Source organism: Dromiciops gliroides, chromosome 6 (assembly GCF_019393635.1).
Source record: "Dromiciops gliroides isolate mDroGli1 chromosome 6, mDroGli1.pri, whole genome shotgun sequence".
In the NCBI taxonomy this organism is placed as follows: domain Eukaryota; kingdom Metazoa; phylum Chordata; class Mammalia; order Microbiotheria; family Microbiotheriidae; genus Dromiciops; species Dromiciops gliroides.
The window spans coordinates 176,172,265-176,192,200 of record NC_057866.1 but is presented as its reverse complement, the minus strand read 5'-3'; the positions used below and the strand labels follow the sequence as shown (position 1 = coordinate 176,192,200).

The window sequence follows — 19,936 nt, the reverse complement described above, 5'->3', positions numbered from 1 at the left end:
TGATTAACATAACATATGTATCACAAGACTTTACATGTATAATGACTATCATATTGCTTACTTCCTCAATTGGATTAAGCTAGGAAGAAAATTTGGAGCTTAAATTTTTTTTAAACAAACATGCTAGGTGGTAGAGTGGATAAATCACCATCCCTGCATTCAGGAGGACCTGAGTTCAAATCAACCTCAGACACTTAACATTTACTAGCTGTGTGACCCTGGACAAGTCACTTAACCCACATTCCCCTACAATCAATAAATGAATGAATCCTTCTTCCTCCCACTCCCTTCCAGTTTCTGAGTGCTCAGTATTGATAACACTGAGGCCCAAGGAATATGACACAAGAAGGGAGAACTAAGACCCAAGCCTTATACCAAAAACACTGACTGGAGAGTTAGCAAAGCGGGAAGAAAAGGGTACTCTGACGGTTTGGTGGCAGGAACAAAGGTCAGCCTTTCATGTAAAAGACAAGAGCAGTAAGAGTTCACAGTTATATATCAATCTACAACAAAACACTTTCTTCACTATAACCCTGTGAGGTCCTCAGGCCTGTTTTATGGAGGAGGGAACTTGGGCTCAGGGAGACTGAATCACTTGTCCACAATCATTGCAAGTTTTGGAACCTGGACTGGGACACAGAACTTTTGACTCTAAGTCCAACCTTCTCTCTAATAACCACACTACAATGGAGAACTGTTAGGAGATAGATGAGACAAAAAGAAAAAGAGGGGAAAAAAGGGGTGGAGAGAAGACAAAGTGGCAGAAGTCATCTGAAGCGATCAGAAAAGGTAACCAACAACACACAGTTATGGTACAGAAGATCAGAGCCCAAAAGGTAGAGACACAATTAAGAGCAATGTGAAGGAGGCAGGGTGGAGAGAAGCAGCAGCAAAGAGGAAGTCTTCCCACGAACATCTGCTGCTGGGCTAGCTGTCGCAACTGTTCCAGCTGCTGCTTTGTGGTTTTTAAAGATAACAGGAAGAACCAGATCATAAAGGAGATGGTTCAAATCCATAGCACTACCCTTGAGAACCAGGAAAGCATGTGACAGCTGTAGAGTGTGTGTGTGTGTGTGCGCGCGCACGCACATGCGTGCGCACGTGTGCGCATGTGCATACATGTGCAAACAGGGAGGTGGGGGAGGGTGATAAAAGAATGAGGGGGATGGGGGGACTGTTAGGAGAATGAAGAAATCACACAGAAAACTACCCTGCAATACAATGTCTTTAAAAGTTAAGACAAGGGGGCAGCTAGGTGGATTTATTTCTATTGTCCCTACTATGTACCAGGCACTGTTAAGAGATTTACAAATACTATCTTATTTGATCCTTACATCAACCTTGGGAAGTAGGTAGTATTATTATTATTCCCATTTTACACTTGTGAAAAATGAAGCAGACAGAGGTTACATGACTTGCCCAGGATCACACAGTTAGATGGTAGGTGTTTAAGGCACATTTGAACTCAGGTTTTCATGATTCCAGATCTAGTGCTGTATATCGGCTGTGCCACCTAGCAGCCTCAAAAGTTATATAGTTATAGTGAGGGGCAGCTAGGTGGCACAGTGGATAGAGCACTGGCCCTGGAGTCAGGAGTACCTCAGTTCAAATCCAGCCTCAGACACTTAACACTTACTAGTTGTGTGACCTTGGGCAAGTCACTTAACCCCAATTGCCTCACTAAAAAAAAAAAAAAAAAGTTATAGTGAAGCACTCTGGCACTTAAGGGGTCCACAAAAAAGAGCCTTGGGTTTTTTTTAAAACCACTCATGATTCCACTGGTACAGGGAACTTGAAGTTCAGAAATTCTCTTTACCAATGCCAATCCATAGTAGCTCTGCAACTTAATGTTTTTAAAAAACTGCACTGGGGCAGCTAGGTGGCGCAGTGGATAGGAGTACCCGAGTTCAAATCCGGCCTCAGACACTTAACACTTACTAGCTGTGTGACCCTGGGCAAGTCATTTAACCCCAATTGCCTTGAAAAAAAAAAAAACTGCACTGAGGCCACTGAGAGGTTAAGTGATTTGCCCAGAATCTCAGAGCCAGTATCTCTATTAGGTGGGACCTGAAACCAGGCCTTGCTGTCTCCTAGGCTAACCCCCCCCCCCCCAATGTCAGTCCACCAAACTGCCTTTCTAGTCACATTTAACTTTAGAAAAAAGGCACATGGATAGAATAACTGGGGGTGGGGGGTGGGGTCGGTGGAAATCTAATTATTTTCTTTATATCTCTATTAAGGCAATAGATGTCTCAGAGATGAGATCTGGGAATGTACCAGCTCTGTTCATGTGCACACTAAGAATGCACCCATGTGTCCATAAAACTATTCCAAAGCTGTTCCATGGTTCTTAACACACATTAAAGTATCATTTATGCAGAAAATGAAAATCCTGGCACTTACTTATATGGTTTCTGTGGCAAGATACTGATGCGAGTCTTGTCGAGTATCTTTTTTAGCTTGTTTCTTCCTCCAACAGTGTTGGCTTTGCTTTTCTTATTTACTTTTTCAAGTCCCATCACCTGTTCCACGTCTACTGCAAGATCTGGGATTGAGTAGCGACTAGCCTTTTTAATGTCTCCAATCTTAGGGAGATGTGGGGCACCATTTCTCTTCTCCTCTGATAATCTTGTTAAAAGTTCTTTAAACACTACATATAGAAAGAAACAAAATCCAAATCACATAAATTGTAAGATCTCAACAGTCCTGCTACCCAACCCCACTGGGAAAATGCCACATGTCTGAGAAAGATGGCTCACAAAGGATGGGCAGAGAACAGCAACTATGAAGGAAATTACTTCATCCTTGTGAATGGCTAATGCTATCTGGTGCTATACCCCTCTCCCTCAATATTACTCTCTTCAGGACCTTGTAGGTTGGTGACTGCTTAACCTCTAACACAGGGGCAGCACATTTTCAACATTCCATAGGAGAAGAATATATGTACATACTCTTGGCATCTTTAAGTCAATGAATTTGCATTTTAATCCCCAGTTCATTCAACATATTCCATATGTCATTTACTACAGGCATTTCTATAGTCTGTTCTTTAAAAGTAAAGCCGTGAGAACTATTACTACAAATGCTTTATGTAATTGAAATCATTACAGTGGGGTGTATGAAGAAATCTTTAAAAGATCGGTTCCCTTCAACAACAAAATGAAGGAAAAGTGGCTATCTGGAACACTTACCAAATAAGTTAGTTTTCACAGTGATCGATAAATGGGTATTATTTCGCAGAATTTCCATGGCTTTTGCGAGCTGAATGTTTTCAAAATTTTGACCATTTACCTCTAAAATCTGAAAATAAAATTACAAAATGTATCAAGTCTATGGTCCTATAAGCAAATATATTTAATTAGGAAAAAGAGGGTGCTGATATTTGATCTAAAGTTGGGGTTCATTTTAGCATACCTGGTCCCCACGTTTCAAGCCTGCTTCTGTTGCTTTGCTACTTGAATCCACACTATCAACAAAGATACCAAATCCCTTCTCTGAACCTCCAAGCAAAATGAAAGGTAAGGGAGCTTCCCGGGAAGGCTTTGTGAGTGTCATCAATCTCCGCTTAGCTTTAGCTGCACACGCGATATTTAATAGCCTCAGATGTCCACCCATTTTCTGCAAGAGTTCAAAAGGGGTTGCATAAATATAAAGAGATTACTATGCCGGCAAAAATGGATACTTGAAACACAGCCATGGGAAAATCATTCATCTTACCTCTCTCTCCAAATTATTTTCAAACTCTTCTAAAAATCGAGTCATGGCAGGATCCCCTTCAAAGTCATTGAAGTGATTATTCACCCACAACAACACTACCCGTGTAACCTGTAAGTCAATTTATTCTTCAGTTATTTTTCCTCCTTATTTAAGTTTAACATTATTGCAAAAAACAAAAACAAAAAACCAACCCACTCCAAACACTAGTTTTAAATTTTAGAAATTTAATAAAAAACATAAAAATTCTAATTTCTAGAAAGTATTCTTTCTGTAAATCAATTTATTCTTCAGTAAGTTTTCTTCCTTATTTAATTTTAACATTATTTCCAGAAAACTCTCCAGACGGCAGTTAAAAAAAAATTTTTTTAACCAAAAAATCCCATAAAAATTCCTATTTCTAGAAAGACAGTATTCTTTCTAAGAACTATGTTTTCATGGTTAATGGTTTGCCAATTGTTTTTTATAGGGAAGGGGGTTGTCCCTAAGTGTGGATGATAGAGAAGGTCCTGGGGAGAAAGAATAGATGATAGAGAGACAGAGAGGGACACTGGTCTAATCACTTCCCTTCCTTCTTCACAGTCTTGATCCCACTAAGGTTGACTAGTTCTGTTCCTCCTGAATCCCTCCCCCACACATACCGCAGTGACTCTTTTCGTGTACTATAACCTTGGGTACCCTTACCTTTTCCATTCACATTCATGAGCTGCTCAATGCTCCTGAGCACAGTTTCATAGTAGGTTCACAGCAAGTATGTGTAATCTAATCCCAGTTATGCACTAATTGTTGTATTCTTCCCACAACAATTCTGTTCCACATTTCTTCAGTACAGTGGCTAGCCTAAACTTTATTTTCTCTGAGACTTCCTGTGCTTCTTTCCCCCTCTTAACATCTCCTTCCTCCTCAAAGAAGGACCTCACTTTTACAATATTGCTCAAATAGAGATCTTCTGCCACAGGCTCCCTATCTAATCCACTGCAAACTCTACTCCTCTTTTTTATCTTCCATTATCTCCTCCTTGCCAAGGATAACCACTTTACTTTTGTTCTTCATCTAGCACCCTACAGTAGTCTGGCCTCAACATCATCAACATCACCACCACAACGATTGTAAACCTTAAAGTACTATACAAATGTTTCCTAAGCGCTTTAAAAATATTATTTCAATTTATTTTCACACCCTGGGAGACTGTTGCTGTTATTATCTGCATTTTGCAGATAAGGAAATTGAGATAGAGATTAAGTGATTTACCTAAGGGTCGGTCACACAGCTAGTAAGGGTCTGAGGCCACATTTGAATTCAGGTCTTCCTGACTCCATGTCCAGTGCTTTCTCCACTATACCACAAAGCTGCCCTCAACTATTTCTCTCTCATTTTCAATGTCACGTTAATCATTGGCTAATCTGCTATCTGTAAAACACATCCAAGTCTCCTCCATCCTCAAAAAAACCTGACTTTGGCATTGCCTAAAACTACTACCCTATATTGATCCCTTCTCTCTTCTTTATGCTTATGACCCTACCACTTGAAAAGGGGGAGTGGAGGCTCTCTCTAAAATTACCCAATATTCTGTTAATGCAAATGTTCTTTTCTTAGTCCTGAATTCACTTAATGGAATTTTAATTTAACTTGATTAAGTGGGAGACTAAGTACCTGAAAAATACATAGGGCTGACTTTTCCAAATTTAACTCTTACAAACAGCTTTTCACGATTAAATTTAAAAGTGTTAGTATTGTAGGTTATTGTTCATAATAGGATATTCTAAAGCAGGGGTTCTTAATCTAGGCACCATATATGTGTGCATGTGCATGTGTATTGCTCGTGATTTTCTGGTTAGCAGTGTTTGTGTGTATTATATATTATACACACATGTAACTATTTCTAGATAATTTGTTTCACATATATGTACATAAACATATGTAACTATTTCAATAAAATTTATTTCATATATATGTACATACACATATATGTAACTTTCAATATAATTCATTTCTTTTGGAATCCTCTGCATTTTATGCATTTAAGAACACCATTCTGAGAAAGGGGTCCATATGTTACCCCAGAATGCCAAAGACATCCATGATGCAAAGAAAAAAAAAATTATCCTTGTTTTAAAATGTTACAGATTTGACTGTCTCCTAAAGTTTAGTCTCAAAAGTTTAGCTGCTTTCCATCCTAAGTAGATTCATGCCATTTGGTTGCAAAATCATCCAAGAACTAGGAATGTACATTTTCGATATAGTTTATCTTTGAGATCCATCTGAAGTTAACTGGCATATTGACAGGTAGGTAGGTAGATAGATAAGTAGATAAGTAGATGAGAGAGAGAGAGAGAGAGAGAGAAGGAGCTTTTGCTTAAGTACTTGGTATTTAAAACTGATATAAAAATTGTTTTCCAACCTTATCCCTGAGGCTAGGGTCATTGAACCACTCCAATAACTTTTTCCCCACTTCCATTGGGCTGGACAGAAAGGTCCTGTAGGTCAGTAGGAAATCCTCTATAAATGTTGGATCCACCACAGAATGTTCTTCAACCAAATGCATTGTTAACCTTTCCGAAGTGCCCTATAATAAATAAGGCAAGAATTGTCATACATAAATAGTATCTTATATACATATCAGAAATTTCATTTAATTCATTTGCTGTGTCCCCAAAACATAGACAGGATCAACTGGTGACCAGTCTCTGATACAGTAAAATACAAATCGTCAACATCAGTAAATTAAAAATCAAAAATTGCTAGTCACCAAAGAGGAGGATTTCTTCTATAGTTTTAATGTGAGGTTATAAACATGAAAAAGATTGCTTAGAGCTATGGTACAAAATTCAAATAGAAATGGGGTCCATTAAACTGTACATAAAGATACCTACAAGTCAAAGATAAATTCAATAACCACATATTAACATTATCTATGCTCTATTATATTATTATTTATTTTGTTAAATATTTCTGAATTATAGTTTAATCTTAAATGATATGTGCACACCCCATGTTTGACATCTCTGGTTTAGAATATAAGCTCTTTAAGCATAGGCACTGTCATTTTCTTTTTAAATCTAACAAAGTACCTTGTACATAAGTAAGCACTTGATAAATTTTTTAAAAACTGAAATTAAATTTAAATAATGCCAAGAATATAAAATCTTAGGCATATCTGAACTATTTAATTAAAAATGAGTAGAATTGTCAGCTGTTTTGGTTTTCTTTTTTTCACCTTGATAACAATGTGACCTTTTCTTGTTCCAGTACGGTCAAGTTCTCGGTGCTCTTTCACCATCACTATCTCTCCTTCCTCTTCAACCTTTTGCATGTTCTTTTCCACCTGGTTGAGAATGCGGCAGTAATCCTGCTGGGCTATGCAGACAAACTGGAAGGCATGATGAGACATCATCAAGCACTTGTTAATAAAAAGTTTCCAAAGAGTTTAGATAAATTGATAAAAGTTTTTAAATTGATTAAGCCAGAAATTTCAAGCAAGGGTACCTTACACAACATAATGATGCAAAATACACTTGAACAGAATTCTCCACAACTGTTATGGATGCTTGTTTTATATGTATTGATTTCCCCCCCAACATCAAAAAAACTTCAAATAAGAATTCTGTAGAAGTATTTTTAATCATTACAGAGCTATATTAATAAAAGTTTCTGTTAAACTTCATTTGCCCATTGTTATAAGATTTATTTTTCAAGATTACATCTAATTTGTATCCTAATTATATAAAAGTTAAAAATGGAAAAGCATAAAATGAAATTTTTTTCCTTTATGTTTCAATATGTTCCATAGAAATTCAGATTAACTATTCTAGTTATTATCTAATTTAGCATTTTCCAACTATACTGGGGACTGGTACAAGATCAAAATCCTTCATATGAATTATCTTTCCTTTTGCACAAATTAGCAGCTATGGGGATATAGAGGCTAGGAACTAGGAGGAGCCATATATGGGAGGAGCTGGATCAAGAATGATATAGTGAAGGAAGGGAGGGAAAGAACAGAAGGAAGCAAAGGATAGAGGGAGGGAGAAGACCGTCTTTTTTCACTCTAAGATGTTAACACCATACTTGACACACAGTAAATGCTTAGCAAATATTCATGGATTGATCAACTGAAACAAACAAAAAAAGCCATACATGATATAATTTACACAAAATTACATTAAAATTCAAAGATAAGGAAGATTATAAACTTTAAATAATATACATTTGGAATTATTTATTTGTATAACCTTTGTAGAAAGCTTTGCTAACATGCTGTAAAACTCATATAATTATTTCTAGCTCATACTTTGTGGCAAGGTCAATTCTGAAGTAGTTGGGGAAAAAAGAGCTGGCTATGATACAGACATGTAGGGATAATTTCTTTCAGTTGCCAACTCAGAGATAAGGATAAATTATCCAATAAATAATGTTTTTTTTGGTATAATTATAAAGATAATCCCACTAGAGGGATGAAAGTCACTTTAAGCACCTGGATTCACAGAGCACTGAAGTGATAACCTAGCCTAGAATGGCTAAATAGTCTTTACCAGGGTTTGAAAAACAAGTTTTCTTCATTTGGACTAATTTATTCTAAATTGGGAAATCATTTCAGAATTGAAAAGGCTAAAGTTCACCATTCTTTATCAAACTATGAATAAGAGGTGAAGACTTGGGTTTAGTGATAAGGTCATCTAATGGTTTAACTTTTCCATACTGACTTGGCTCAAACAATCTACTTGTAACTTCCTCTCCCCCTGCCTCCCGCGCCCCCCCCCCCCCCCGCCCCGGGCAATGAGGGTTAAGTGACTTGCTCAGGGTCACACAGCTAGTAAGTGTGTCAAGTGTCTGAGGCCGGATCTGAACTCAGGTCCTCCTGAATCCAGGGCCGGTGCTTTATCCACTGTACCACCTAGCTGCCCCCTACTTGTAACTTCTAAAGTGAAATATACATCTGATTCGTAGATTATTTTAATATCAAGCAATATGTGTAGTAAGGGCATAGAAATGAATTAAATTGGGCCTATATTTATAATTGTACTAAAAACTGATTTTTAAAATAAGGTATAATACTTATGTAAGAAGGAGTAATACATGAAAATATTGTTTGAGCTTGACTATTGGTAATAAATTTAGATAGTTTCACTTGTTTGTGGCCAATAAATGCTTAAACCATTCCTTGGTTCAAATTGATGATTCCTTTTGGGGTGTAACGATTGGAAAAAAAATTACTGAACAAAATAATAAAATGGCAAACTTGCTTTCAAATTCAGAAAATACTTTATAAATTAAAATGTCATATTACCTCCAATTTGCCCAGGAACAGATGACTATAATATACCAATTTAAGGAGGACAAATAGATCTATTTAGTCTGGTATCTTTCATCACCTCAAGAGGGAAGTTCATACCTAGTAATACATATAGGTATCCAAGTGTTCACTTCCCATTTGAAGGCTAAGCAATGGCCCTGGGGTATCACTGGAAGGCCTAAGACAGAGGTAATGAAGAAGAATAAAGGAAGAAAGAAGGCAGAAGAAGAAAAAAGAAATACAGGAAAGAAAAAGGTGTGTGTTTGTGCAAAGTGCAATAGTCACCTGGGGCTACTGGTTGCCTACAACCTATTCTGGCCTTACCCTCCAGACCAAACCAGAGCAGGAAGAGAGAAAGCAGAAAAAAAATTCCCTCTTCCCCACACCAAAAACCCTCTGAAATGTCAGCCAACAAACTTCTTAAGTCATACAAAGTATGAATTGAATTTCCAGATGTAACGATTGGAATAACGCCACCTGCTGGATACTTACTGTAGAAGAGTTCTGCCCATGAAGGGAAGGTCTTTGAGGGCAAGACCAGGAGTCTTGTCTTTGGTATCAGGAAGTGACGCGGACTAGTGGGAGGAGGAAGGAAGAGACTGGCGCTCAGTCTCGGGCTCTTTCCTTTGGACTCTGGTGGAGAGTGGAGCTAGAAATGTGCTCTCCCTTTAATAGATAGGAATCTAGGCCTTTTTCTCTCTCTTTACCAAATTCTTATTCTCCTTAATAAATGCTTAAAAGTCTAACTCTTGCTAAAGCTTGTAATTGATTGGCGACCACTCATTAGATATTTTAGACAGACTAGCTAGAATTTTAGCCCTTAACAGATGGCTGACCACGAAGAGGAAAGCTGAACCTCACTTCTGATCTTCCGGTTGGGTAAGAAATTTCCCCTACCCTTTAAACTGCTAAGTACTGGTGTACTGGCTGTGTTTTCCTTTAAATTTTTTCGAATGGACCTTTTAAACTCCCTAATTATCCTATTTTTGATTTTAGTCTGTTTAACCAGACAAATGGGAGATAAGATCATGTTAATGCTTTGTTTTTGTGGATTTTCTATTTTTCTTTTTATTTTTGTTAAAAGAGCCAGCAACTTACTCACACAAGGAAATATCTCTCCCTCTCCCAACCATGCTTTTTCAGAGAAACCTGTAGAGATTCCCGCAGCTTTTCCCAGTTCTAACACTAATTGTTGCTCTAATTTTGCATGCCTGGAGGCAATGACCCACCCTCTAGAAGCTTTTAATCCCCTAGCACCTGGAGGCAAAGTGGGGGAAGAGGAATCCAGGCCTGAGTTCAAAATCAAGTCTGATTCAAATTGCTCTGGTCCCTCCCCTCCTCTCCAGACCCCACCCTCTACTCCTCCCATGGCCAAGCCCATTGCTTCCCCTGCCTGGGAAGTCCAGAGAACTGTTGCGCATGCTCAACTTTCTCTAACTACATTTGCAGCTTCAGGCTCAGCCCTTCCCCAGCCTGGCTGTGCTTCTGAGACAACTTTAGAAAACCCTTTAAATTCCAGATATGCTCGATTTGTTCATAATTTTGCTAACCTGCTTTTGTCTTTAATTAGTAATCTTATAAAGCATTTGTATGGTGAAAAGCCCGACAGACAATATAGAGGGGTTAAAGAAGAAAAACTTAAGCTGAATAAGAATGACAATCATCACCATAGTTCAAGACTCCGCTTCTTTTGCCATGGAAGGGTACATATTTTACAGAAATGTAGAAGTAAGCAGCAAGGTATTGATATAAGTATTGGGGATTTTAGATACCGGAATCAAAAGTGTTCTGAATTCACTCAGAGTAATAGTATCAGTTCAGAGGTTACATAGGATTTCTATGCTATTACATATACATTTTGAAATTAATGGTATGGGTTTATTTTCATAGAGATTTTCATGCTTTTGAGATTGTATCATACTTAGTTTTTAAAACAAGGAGAATATTTGTAAAAGCCTTTTATAGTCATGTGATCAAGTTTATATTTTATAATACTCTTATTAATATTAAATTCATGCTCATTTAGATTTCCTTAGTTTGAATTTCACTGTTTTTTATTGTTCCATGTGTATTTTCTTCTATTCACTTATCTAATTTTAAAAAATTGAGAGATGGTTTTGATTTCATAATACAATGTTAATTCTAGGAGTATTGTGCTCCCATATTCTGAGTTTGTTTTTGTTATTTTTTTTTCTCAACTGATTATTTGATCGAACTCTTTAAAGCATTTCCCTGGCGAATTGGTTGCCATGGCAAGTGTAAAGAAGGATTATTTTTGATAAGCATATTCAAAAAAAAAAAAAAAGAGGGGAACATTTGTAAAAGTTTTCTTTTTTTTAAAAAAATTTTCTTTGAGATTCTGTTGTGCTTTAACTTGTATTTAAATATGTTCTGATTTTTCACAAAAGTAATTGTATACTAAGTAAAAAAAAGGGGTATTATTTGAAATTGTTGCATAATTATATATTGTGTTCTGAGTCAAGATGTATTCACATTTTTTGCAATCATTTATTATCCTCAATTTTTAAATCCATATGAGACTTGGATTATGGGAACTTATCATTTAAGACATTAATTGCCTTTATTCTGAGTTATCAGATGCCAGTTGGCCAAGATGCCATCCAATCACAAGAGGAATACACGCAAGAGCAGACACTGAACTGTCACATGAGGGGAGACATGCATGAAGTCAAGGTATGGCCAAGGGAACGGCTTTTGACTAATGTTGAGGTTGGATTCTCTTGGTTTAATATTTTATTCTCTTTTTCCCCACAATATTGTACAGATGGCTGGAAGTATTCATCCCACCCATCTCACTTCTACACCTGGCTTCTATGCTCCCTCCTATATGCCTGATGCCATGGACATCTCAATCCCATGCATCTGATTAAGTCTGACTCAGTTTCCTCCAATATGTTTGGTGGCATGGACATGTATTCCATCCACCTATTTTAAGCCTGGCATACTGCATGGAGAGTACATATTGCTCAAGTGTGGGAATGCTCATATCCCATCATTTCTCTGTTCTTTTATGGTAACCCCCATAATTATCTCAGGTGTCATGATAAATACAGTGTTGAATTTGGCCTTGACACCTGTTACCAATTATATTAGATTTTTTAAATTTCTCATAATGGCATGAGGATAATTAGGCAGATGATGCAAAAAGTGATGAAACAAAGATAAAAAATTATTTTTAATAATTAATATCACAGCAATTGTCTTCTCAATTACCCTCCATAAGGGGGGGACTATAGTAATATTATAATTTTAAAGAATGTTTCAATTTTTGTTTTATTATATGTTTCATGTGTAACAACTAAGATTATGAATTCCCTTAGACATGTTTTTGAGAACTTTCATTGTTTGATTTGATTATTGACAAAGCTATTTTAAAGTTGTGTTAAGCTCAATTTTGTAGGAAATTTTCCTGGCTGATTACCAGCATCCACACATCAACCCCTGAAGAGACTTCCATTCTACGACTACACCTAGAGGACATCTGAGAAAAGACTTTCAGAGACTTTAAATGAACAGTTTTGATTTGTTGTTTTTGTTGTTTTTTTTCTCTTTCTGTTATAATATACACCATCTGTAACATGTATTCTCTGCAGAGGCCCTCCCTTTGCAAGACTAATGTCAAAGCGTCGGTTCATGAGGACAAAAAAAAAATCGCCCCTCTGGACAAAACTTTCCTCTCTTCCTTTTCTATATTGTTGTTCACATATTATTAGTTAGCAATAGTTATTATATTCTTTTTACTGTTCCGTCAAGGAAACATTTTGTTTCTTGAGGAACAACAGGGGGGATTGTAACGATTGGAATAACGCCACCTGCTGGATACTTACTGTAGAAGAGTTCTGCCCATGAAGGGAAGGTCTTTGAGGGCAAGACCAGGAGTCTTTTCTTCAGGAGTCAGGAAGTGACGTGGACTAGTGGGAGGAGGAAGGAAGAGACTGGCGCTCAGTCTCGGGCTCTTTCCTTTGGACTCTGGTGGAGAGTGGAGCTAGAAATGTGCTCTCCCTTTAATAGATAGGAATCTAGGCCTTTTTCTCTCTCTTTACCAAATTCTTATTCTCCTTAATAAATGCTTAAAAGTCTAACTCTTGCTAAAGCTTGTAATTGATTGGCGACCACTCATTAGATATTTTAGACAGACTAGCTAGAATTTTAGCCCTTAACACAGAAGTATGACAAAATACCTCCAAACTCTGTTTTCCCCCAGATACGGGTTTTATGTATTCTAACCTAATGGTATTTTAGATATTAGTTATTTCATTTAACATTCTTATCTGATACCTTGAGACACAATCATATACCTCCCTCTACTATTCTAACTACTTGTAAAATAAATCATTCTTTTTATTAACAGGTATTAATTAGGTAATGGAATCATTAAAACCCAAATAAGCCTTATTTAGCCCTCCTGTGAATATGGCATCCCTACCAAATTCATTTTCTCAAGAACTCTCCAGCAGGGATCAAAGAAAAGCTGATCAGTAATTTGTACTGAGAAACTGGATAATTTCACTTCTTTCTTGATTTAGGTTTCACCAATAAAGAATTCATTAATGTTTTTAAGTCATTAAATTCTTAGGATCACAAAGAACAAGAATACATTGAAAATACAATACAAATGATTTTGGAGATTATCTGCTTTTTTCCCCTCACTGCCACACAATGGATAATTAAAAGTTTCATTTAGTCTTCATTTCATTGTCTATCAATATTTGATATAAATATTTCATTATAGCCACATTAGTTTTCCCCATGATGGCCACTAACAATCAAGTTACTTGACAAGGTAAAAATGAACATAAATTCTATTTCTTCTTGATCCACTTGTAATTATGCCCTGAGTAAATGGCCAGATAAATCTATACGTATTTTTTTTTCCAGTTTATAAATGTGATCACAGAAATTTTTAAATTGACATTTTACATTTGAAATTTTCAGAAATCAGCTATTTTTTTTTAAAGTCAAACCTAAAAAACTCTATCCAATTCTCATTTAGATGTATGTGTTAAAAGGTATGGATGAAGAACAATCTAGCAAAAATTTACCCTCAGCACCAACTGATCCAATCAGACAGGATGGCGAGATTGAATTTAAATATTTCATTGTATTTATTACTCTGGTAGGTCCTTTTCCAGTTTCAAAATTTTATAGTAATTTTCTAGTCAGATACTTCTCCCACTGTTTCAACTAATCTTATGTTTTATTGGTTCTTCAGCATTTGTATTTTGATCTGTTCTTTCAAGGACAATATATATTTAATTGCTATTTCTCTATTGAAATATGTTGAATCTACCCACTCCATTGTATCATTTTTTCCTTTCTAATTCTTCTCAATAAAACCCTTTAGAGGTCATTGGGTAACTAAATCCCAAAGGAAAAAAGTCTCACATCTTCTCTCTACTATTTTGATATTCTGCCTACTTCATATGGTCATCATCTCTCTACTAAATTCACAAAATACTATTGAACACAACATAATTTTCACAATTTAAAAAAACTCATCTCTTTTCTTTTGAATACTATTAATAATCCCTCCTTGCTGATTCACATGATAACGTCCTTCACAACAGTTCTAGATGGTTTTGTTATGGTCTAATAATTTTTAGGGGAAATTTTTAGCATATACATCAACACTTATTAACCAATCTTCAATTCATTTATTTTGCTTTAAATCCCTCCACACATACCCCCTTAATTTTAAGGCTTGGTACTCAATGATATTGTTAGTGATTCTAACTAATGTTAAAATGCTTTTTATTTATCCATCATATTTTTGAAGAATCAACAGTATTTTGGTTATGTTTATTTTTCTATCTAATCTTTTGTACGGACACTTTAAAAAAAAATTCTAACACCTGTCTCTTCATATTGTAGGCACTAAAAAAAATTGTTGAATTGAACTGAAAATGGACAATTTAAAATCTTTATAAATGTGCTAAGTCATTTGCAAAGAGGATGAAGAGCAATGCCCAACTTTCAGGAAAATCTTCTCTACACCAGAGCATGCCAAGTGCCTATTTGCAAAAAAGGTAAGGGAACAATCACATATGTTTATATATATATATATATTTATTTATTTATTTATTTATTTTACCTGGCAGTCATCCACTTTTGTTCTCATTACTCCTTTCATGTATTCTTTGTCCATTGTAGGGGAGACACCAAAACTGTTCCCCATACATAAAATCTCTGTTCTTCCATCTGGATATGTCACTTCCACTGAACCATTTAGGATCACTGACCAGGAGTCAAGCTAGACACAGAAAAAGACAAAATTATGAAGATTGCAAGAATAGTCATTTTTACTGATTGTTCCAACCCCATCTACCTCTAAAATTACAAACCAAAAATCATTTTTAATCCCTCCAAACCCCGGGAAAGGGGCAAGGGGGAGAGAATGCAAACCCCAACAACCAGACACTGCAGTCATCATTAGTATCTCAGAAATAATACTTCTTTTCATTCTGTTAGAAAAACATTCTATTTGTAAATAGCTAGGAGGTAGAATATTTCTCATAGAAACAATATTGATTAAAATAAAAAACACTAAAAGTAAAATCTTAAAACTATAAATCTTGATAATATAAACAAGTAGGAAAAACTCCAGGGAAGCCCCTTAAAATGGTAGAATGGAATAACATCCTGGAGAAAAGACGGGAGGCCAGGGTTTACTGCTGTCTACATTACTTAAAACTTAGGAGATGGATGTGGACAGGGATAGCAAAAAGGGGAAAAAAAGAAGGCAGTGGAGAGATAATAAGGTTTTTAGCATTTGCTGACTTTTCATGTTATTTTATTTTATTCTTTGCAGGGCAATGAGGGTTAAGTGATTTGCCCAGGGTCACACAGCTAGTAAGTGTTAAGTGTCTGAGGCCAAATTTGAACTCAGGTCCTCCTGAATCCAAGGCCAGTGCTTTATTGACTATGCCACCCAGCTGCCCCTCCCCCTTTCATGTTATTTTAATGATCAATTCTGAGATAATCTGTCCACTGTAATTTGAGGAAAGTTTTACTTACCTCTTCTCCATCATTTAACACTATGGTTCCTGCTCTTTCCACCACTGCAAATACCATTACAGCACAAAGTTCTCTTCTAACAGACATTGTCATGTTAGCAAAAGCAGGTAACTGATGCATAAATTCCAGAAGTTGTTCTGAAAAGAAAAAAAAAACACCTTAATTGTAAAATGACAAAATAACAGATTTCATGATTGTTCTAGCAAAAGAGTATTTTAGGATCCTTTCCTTTCTCTATGAGCCTGTCTTTGTGGAGGTAAATAAATGGCACTTCCCAAGAGATCTAAGAGACTTCAGAAGCTCTCCAGTCCCACCTGCAACTGAACAAGACATCCCTCTAAAAGATGCCCATCTAGTAGTCATTCTGTCTTTGCTTGAAGACTTGCAGTGAGGTAGAGTTCAATACCTCTCAAGGCAGCTGTTTTCAGTTTGGGATAGATCTAACCTTACCATGTTTCTCTTTATAACAAACTTGAAATTTTCCTCTTTGCAACTGATACCTTCTAGTTCTATCCTTTGGGGCCAAGAAGAAAAAAAGATAATCCTTTTTCTACATGACATAGAGACAATGTCCATGTACTCCTACTTAAGTATCCTCCTTTTCTAAGTTAAACATTCTAATCACCAATGAATACCCTTTCCACCCCAACTGCTGTCCTGGAATTAATCCTGTAATTGTTCCTAAATGGGATGTGTTGATCTACTCCCCTTCTTACCATCCCTGTAATTTTCTGCACAAAAGTGCCTCTTTTGGGACACCACAACCCTTTGTGATTCTATAATTTTTATTTGCAAGGGGCGTGGATGCAGTTTTTCAAACCTTCCAAAGGACACATTAATATTTGGTCCCTAATACCATTTAGGTGGAGTTCTGCCTGGTCTTGAGATAGAAAAATATTGACTTTTCAAGATGTTTTTCAAAAGCCTTCCTTCCTTAGATAAAATGCCCAAGTTGTTTCCTTCTAGCCAGTTCAACTTTATTTAACCTTTCTCACAGAATTATTTATTAAACACCTACTAAATGTAGTATATGTACTTTGCTAAGTAGGAGGAGTGATCCTGAGCGATTAATTCACTTAACTTTTCTGAGTTTTAGTCTCATTGGTAAAAGGGGGCTTACTTAAAATGGGACTTACTAGCTACCTCAAAGAGTTACAGTTTGGATGAAATTAGAAGATTTAAAACTATAAAACAATATAAATATGAGTACTCATTCAAACTATTTATGACATTCAAACTTCTTTTGTAGTAACTAAATTATCTTGGACAAGGAAGGACACCAAGTATGACATACAGGTAGGAGATTATTAAGGAAAGAAGAATTGGCAGGTTTGATGAGATACCATGTTTAAAAGAAAAGACAATGTTTACGATGATGGGATCATGAAATATAAGGAATAAAAAGTTAAATGATAGAATATTCATCTTAGTTAATATAAAAAATAAAATTTCTCTTTGTCTCTCTCTCTCCTCCTCCCTCTCCCTCTATCTTTCATAAATTCTTTGCCTTGATTTTTGCTAACCAAAGCATCTGGAAGATACCTACTCTAAAGTCATTTTCTGAAGTAACCTAGATGCTCTAGGCCTCTATGAAGAACTAGCTGTAAATAGATCTTTGGAATGAATAAGCATCTGCCCAATTATTTAAGAGTTCAATAGTAAAACTGAAAACCTATTTGACAAAATAAAAGAACCATAATTCCAAACATGCACCATATGAAAACACTAGAGCATAACTGATGTGATACCTATACAAATAAGAAGAGATCCAGAGGAAATCCTGAGAATTACAGGGAGTTGCTGAATCTCCTACAATGACATTCCTAATCTCAACACCATTCTTCCCACTGCTCCCAGGCATCTTCCTCCTACAAAGATCTGGCTATGTGACTCCTTTGGTAAAAACCCTGTATACAATCATTCCCTATTCTTTTCTATTCCTGTTTCTGGGGGTCAAGGCCCTCCCAATTGTACTACTGAACCTCTAGTCCTATCCTACTCTATTCTCCTCCATATACTCTATGCTGTAGCCAACATATAGTAAGTACCACTCCTTAAAGATAACCCATATATTAATATTTTAATTAATATGGGTTGCTAAGTGGCACTTCTGGGCCTGGAGTCAGGTAGACTCAAATCCTACCTCTCACGCATACTGCCTGTGTGATCCTGGGCTGGTCAATTCACCTCTCTCAGCCTCAGTTTCTTCATCTGTAAAATGAAGGGGCTGGACTCAATGTCCTCTAAGGTCTCTTACAGCTCTAAATCTGATTGAACCTATGTTAGAAAATGGCAACATATTTCTGTGATTGTGTTGATGCTGGTCCTACTTCTAGAAATGCCGATTATAACCCTTTAGCCTTGTCTGTGGGAATTGCTGTGCCACGAAACTCTCATCAACCAGCTAGTGATCCCCTTCAGAATTACGTACACTGGTCCTTATAGGATGGAAATACAGTTCATCACCAGGTTCTGCTTCAAACCTTTCTAGCTTGAGAGGACCTGACAGATCACATGCAACCCTCTCATAGCCTTCAAGAGCCTAGGTTCAGCAGAATGATGAGTTTGACTTTGTGAAGGGATATAAACATTCCTCTCTCTTAAAAAAAAAATGGAAAGGATGTAGATAAAAATAGCAACTGTATTCTACTCAGCCTAACTATTTCATTTGGGTTAGCAGCTCATCACTGATACCGAAGCCAGCTAAATGAGCTGAAATCAAAATGTAAACCATCTTCCCCACACTGGCCAACACTTGATAAAGAGGGAGTTATGGCCAAATGCTCAGCATAATGAATTGAGTGTTGGATGAGATCAGAAAGATGTGAATTCAAATTCCATTGTTTGAAGATGAAGCTAATCCAGTTGTAAGGATCAAATGATACTGTCTCAGGCATTGAGATACCAGTAAAAAAATTAATCTAAACAGCAATTATCTTATTAATTTTTCTTGGATAGAAAATTGGAGTTGGGGAGGAGGAAAAGGAAGAAGTAATTCAAAAGGACCAAATCGATGACCTGCCTCAATGTAGCCACATTTCATATCAAAGGAGACACAAATGATTAAAGAAAGGTTGGGTCAAACTCATAACACCAGGTGAAAGATTCAAAAAGTTCTTAATTGGGTTTTACTTTTAGAGAAATGGACTATGTAATATTTCCAAATCTCCTGTGATTCTATTATGCTTTAACTTTTATGCTAAATGGTTATCATTTAAATGATAACATTTACATTTGCAAGTTTATATTTGCAAATTATTTACTCTTATGGAAACAATTTATGTTCCTTGGAGCTTTAATTCACCATGGATAATGATATAAGGGAATTAAAGTGAAAAATAAATACAGGGTGTGTAGTGTAATAGGAAAAGCTCTGAATTTGGGATCACGGTTCTAGAGCTTCAAGGGATGTTAAGTAGGCATCTAGGCAACTCTCTCCCCCACAGCTATTTTACATTTGAGAAAACTGAGGCCCCAGGAGTATATGCCCAAGGTCACCCAGGCAGTAAACATCCCAGCAGGATTTGAATTCAGGTTTTCTGATTGCTTAGTTCATTTCACTGAACCAGACTGTTCTTAAGTAAAAGTAGTAAGTCTGCTGCTTTACCTCACAGGGTTGTTGTGCTTTGAAAGTGCTTTGTAAACTTTAAAAGGGGCAGTTAGGTGGTCCAGTGGATAGATCACTGGCCCTGGATTCAGGAGGACCTGAGTTCAAATTCAGCTTCAGACACTTGACACTTACTAGCTGTGTGACCCTGGCCAAGTCACTTAACCCTCATTCCCTCATGTAACTCCTCCTGAAATAGTTCTCTCAAGATGCAGGCATGTTTACAAAGACAGGCAATGAACAAAGTCGCTTTAGTTCTGGGATACCATTTCTGGTGCCTCTTCCCA

The 19,936-nt window shown here is 36.5% G+C and overlaps 1 protein-coding gene across 11 annotated transcripts in view; it reads right to left on the bottom strand.

Annotated features, from left to right (window-relative positions):
• Positions 1-19,936, bottom strand: part of RAPGEF2 (Rap guanine nucleotide exchange factor 2) — a 341,360-nt gene that overhangs the window by 40,420 nt on the left and 281,004 nt on the right. For all 11 annotated transcript variants that reach the window (XM_043970280.1, XM_043970281.1, XM_043970282.1 and 8 more), the window contains 8 exons: positions 16,043-16,179; positions 15,120-15,278; positions 6,932-7,084; positions 6,116-6,280; positions 3,718-3,825; positions 3,415-3,618; positions 3,192-3,300; positions 2,404-2,650 (listed from right to left, as the gene is read on the bottom strand). In XM_043970280.1, coding sequence (XP_043826215.1) covers positions 2,404-2,650; positions 3,192-3,300; positions 3,415-3,618; positions 3,718-3,825; positions 6,116-6,280; positions 6,932-7,084; positions 15,120-15,278; positions 16,043-16,179 — 1,282 coding nt within the window. The remainder of the gene's footprint in view (positions 1-2,403; positions 2,651-3,191; positions 3,301-3,414; positions 3,619-3,717; positions 3,826-6,115; positions 6,281-6,931; positions 7,085-15,119; positions 15,279-16,042; positions 16,180-19,936) is intronic.